The 2936-nt window shown below is 59.6% G+C and overlaps 1 protein-coding gene across 2 annotated transcripts in view; it reads right to left on the bottom strand.

The window, feature by feature from the left end:
- Positions 1 to 2936, bottom strand: part of ABCB9 (ATP binding cassette subfamily B member 9) — a 26315-nt gene that overhangs the window by 6149 nt on the left and 17230 nt on the right. For both annotated transcript variants that reach the window (XM_039879317.1, XM_039879318.1), the window contains exons 8-9: positions 2017 to 2205; positions 1396 to 1569 (exon numbers count right to left, since the gene is read on the bottom strand). In XM_039879317.1, coding sequence (XP_039735251.1) covers positions 1396 to 1569; positions 2017 to 2205 — 363 coding nt within the window. The remainder of the gene's footprint in view (positions 1 to 1395; positions 1570 to 2016; positions 2206 to 2936) is intronic.

The raw sequence follows: 2936 nt of genomic DNA, 5'->3' as shown, positions 1-2936 counted from the left end.
CAGCATGATTCTATTTGTTTCAAAAACGATACATGTGCCTCTATACACTGATACATTTACATAAAGAAAGGAGATGGGCTGGAAGGGACATTTCCTGAACTGCTGGCCCCGGTCACCTCCGTGGTGTGGGGTGGAGGGAGGCGACACTCATGCCTTAGCTACGAAGTTTCCTCAACACGGGAACATGGTTAGACCTTCGCATTTTTACTGTCTGAGGTTTACGAAACCTAAAATTTTAAATTTAAGAGAAGGTACTCACAAAAGAGGAAATCCAGGTGGCGGTCTGTAACAGCCACCTGAAAAGGCGCTTAAGGCCTTTGGTCTTGGGGAAGAAAATGCGAAAGACCACACCGAGCTCCCCACCCACGCTCTCCAACTGGCGAGAATTCAGGACTGACAGCGTGAGCCGTGAGCCATCGGAAGATACCTGTCTGAACGGCTCTGCCCAGGGGCCACACACCTGTGACCGCTCCCCGCCTCCTCCCGCTGGTGATGCGCACATGGGTGGGCAGGTTTCACAGTCTGTGGCCTCCGCCGCTTCCCAGAACTGGAACCTTGGTGCCAACCCCCTGGCCCTCCCCTGGTTTAACTCATGTTAGGATGTAAGTGGCGCCCCCTTAAGAGCTGATGTTACTGGTGCCGAGCACGACCTGCTGAGCCGTCTGGGGTGTCCCCGCCCTACGCTGGTGCAGGGTCGGGGTGGACACTCCTGTTCTGTAAGGGTCACCAAAAGCTGTGTGGTCCCTTAAGTACTGGACACGACTTTGTCACTCTCGCCCAGTGGAGCGTAAAGCGGGGTGGCCATCATCCTGGTGACAGAAACTATCACGGCAGTAACGACTGAAGTTGGCTGTGCATCCTCTCTGGGGAGGACACACCTGTGTACGCCGGGACGCATGAACAAACTGTCCACGACAGGACTCTCGGTGACAGTAAAAACCAGGAAACCACCCCAACGTCCATTAAGAGCAGAATGAGGAACTAGGGTGTGACGTGTTTACCCAGCGGATTATCTTCCAGCAACGAAAACACGGGGACCGACACCACGGCCTCAGCCTGGATGACTCACGAGTCGCGGTGAGTGGAAGCAGCAAGACGCGGACGGGGACACATGCCGTGACTGCAGCCAGGGGGAGAAACACGGCTGCGCCGCGTGGGGAGGCGCACGGGGACCGAGAAGCAAAGGAAGAGCAAGAGAGGACTGAGATCGTACAAGTCGGGTGAGCTGCTGCTTCCGGGGGGACCTCTGGGGAGACTGCTGGGGTGCCCGAATGCTCTACCTCTTGACCTGGGTGGTGCTGCACGGGTGGCCACTCTTTGAGGCTCTCGTCACAGCCCACGAGGGCGAAGCTCAGACACAGAAGGGCAAGGAGGGTGGCCCAGGCGGCCACGTACCACTCGGTGCAGGAACTTGTGGTCGTAGGCGCCGACGGGCCGCCCGTCCAGCAGCACGCGGCCCCCGTCCAGCGGGTAGAAGTTCTCCAGGACGTTGACGCAGGAGCTCTTCCCGCTGCCCGAGGGCCCCACGAGGGCGGTCACTTTCCCCGGGGACAGGCTGAAGGAGACGTTCTGCAAGGAACACGCAGACACGGCGTGGGCCGTCGGCTCAGACGCTCTGGCCCCGGACGCAAGCAGACGCCCTGCCCAGCGCACCCCTGGCCCCTCTGCCACGCGTGGCTGGGCGCTGCCCGCTCCTGAGGCTCTCCTTTCTAGAATCTGGCAGCAGGTTCGTACTTGTTTCCTCCGCCTGGAATGTTCTTTCAGCAGAGAGCCACTTGACTGGCTCCTGCTCCTTGTTCGGGTCTCAGCTCAAATGGCACCTCCTCCGAGAAGCCCCCTTGACTGTCACATCATCCCTGGGGACGACACCTACCACACCACCCTCCTGGTAATGATCGGTCCTCCCCGACTGGCACCCAGGCCCCGCGAGGCGGGGCCACAGCCTGGCGGGCAGCGGCCTGAGACACGGGATGAGGGGGAAGGACGGTCTGAGCAGGCCTCGAGCCCCCATCTCACCTGCAGGACTTTGGTGTGGGGCCGAGTGCGGTAGGTGAAGGTCACGTTCTCAAAGTCCACGCGGCCCTCCAGGTGGTCAGGGGCCAAGTTCCCATCGTGCACCATGGTCGGCTGCCGGTCGATGAACTCGAATACCTTCTCGGCGGCCCCCACTCCCTGCATCAGGCCACTGTAGACAGAGCCCACGGACTGCAGGGGGAGGAGACACAGGCTGCTGTCCCACCCGTGCCGCCAGGAGGTGACGTGGGCGTGCGGAGAGCCAGGGAACGGCAGCGGTTCTGGGGGCGGGGGTGCAGGGCGCTGCTGGGGCCCCGCCAATGGAAGAGCAGCTCGTGACAGTAAGGAGAAAATGAAGCCGGCCATGGCAGCGACATATGAGGAGCCAGGGCCTCAGGGTCTCCACAGCTAAAGCTCAGCACCACCCGGAGGAGGGAACCGGAGCACAGAGAAGGTAAAGGAAGCAGCCAGAACGTGCCAGAACGGGGATGGGACCTTCCCCTTCAGCCGCCAAAATTCATTTTAAAAGCGGGTCTCAATTTATACATCTCCTTGTAAAAAAAACGCACGCAATATAAACGTGAACAGAAACGACGGCTCGTTTCACTGGGCGCTTTGCACGTGTCATGAGGCAGGTCCTGTCACCATCCCTGTTTTGCTAATGAGGAACCCGAGCCACAAAGAGCCCAAGTAACTTCCCCCAGGTGACACGGCCAGGAGGGGGCCCAGCCTCTGTGAGCGCCTGGCTTCCCCGTTTGGCCCCTTAGGCTGTGACTGTGACCGCCGAGCGTCCTGGTTGGTGAAATGCAAGTAACGTGAGGACCAGTGTCACGGCTCTGTGAAGACAGTGCTGGGCACAGATATCAGGACATTGCAATGATGATGGTGGTGATGGTGATGATGATGGTGGTGATGATGGTGGT

This window comes from Pteropus medius, unplaced genomic scaffold (assembly GCF_902729225.1).
Source record: "Pteropus medius unplaced genomic scaffold, Ma_sr-lr_union100, whole genome shotgun sequence".
Lineage (NCBI taxonomy): Eukaryota > Metazoa > Chordata > Mammalia > Chiroptera > Pteropodidae > Pteropus > Pteropus medius.
Note: the sequence above shows the minus strand (reverse complement) of the source record. Positions and strands in the feature narration are given on the sequence as shown.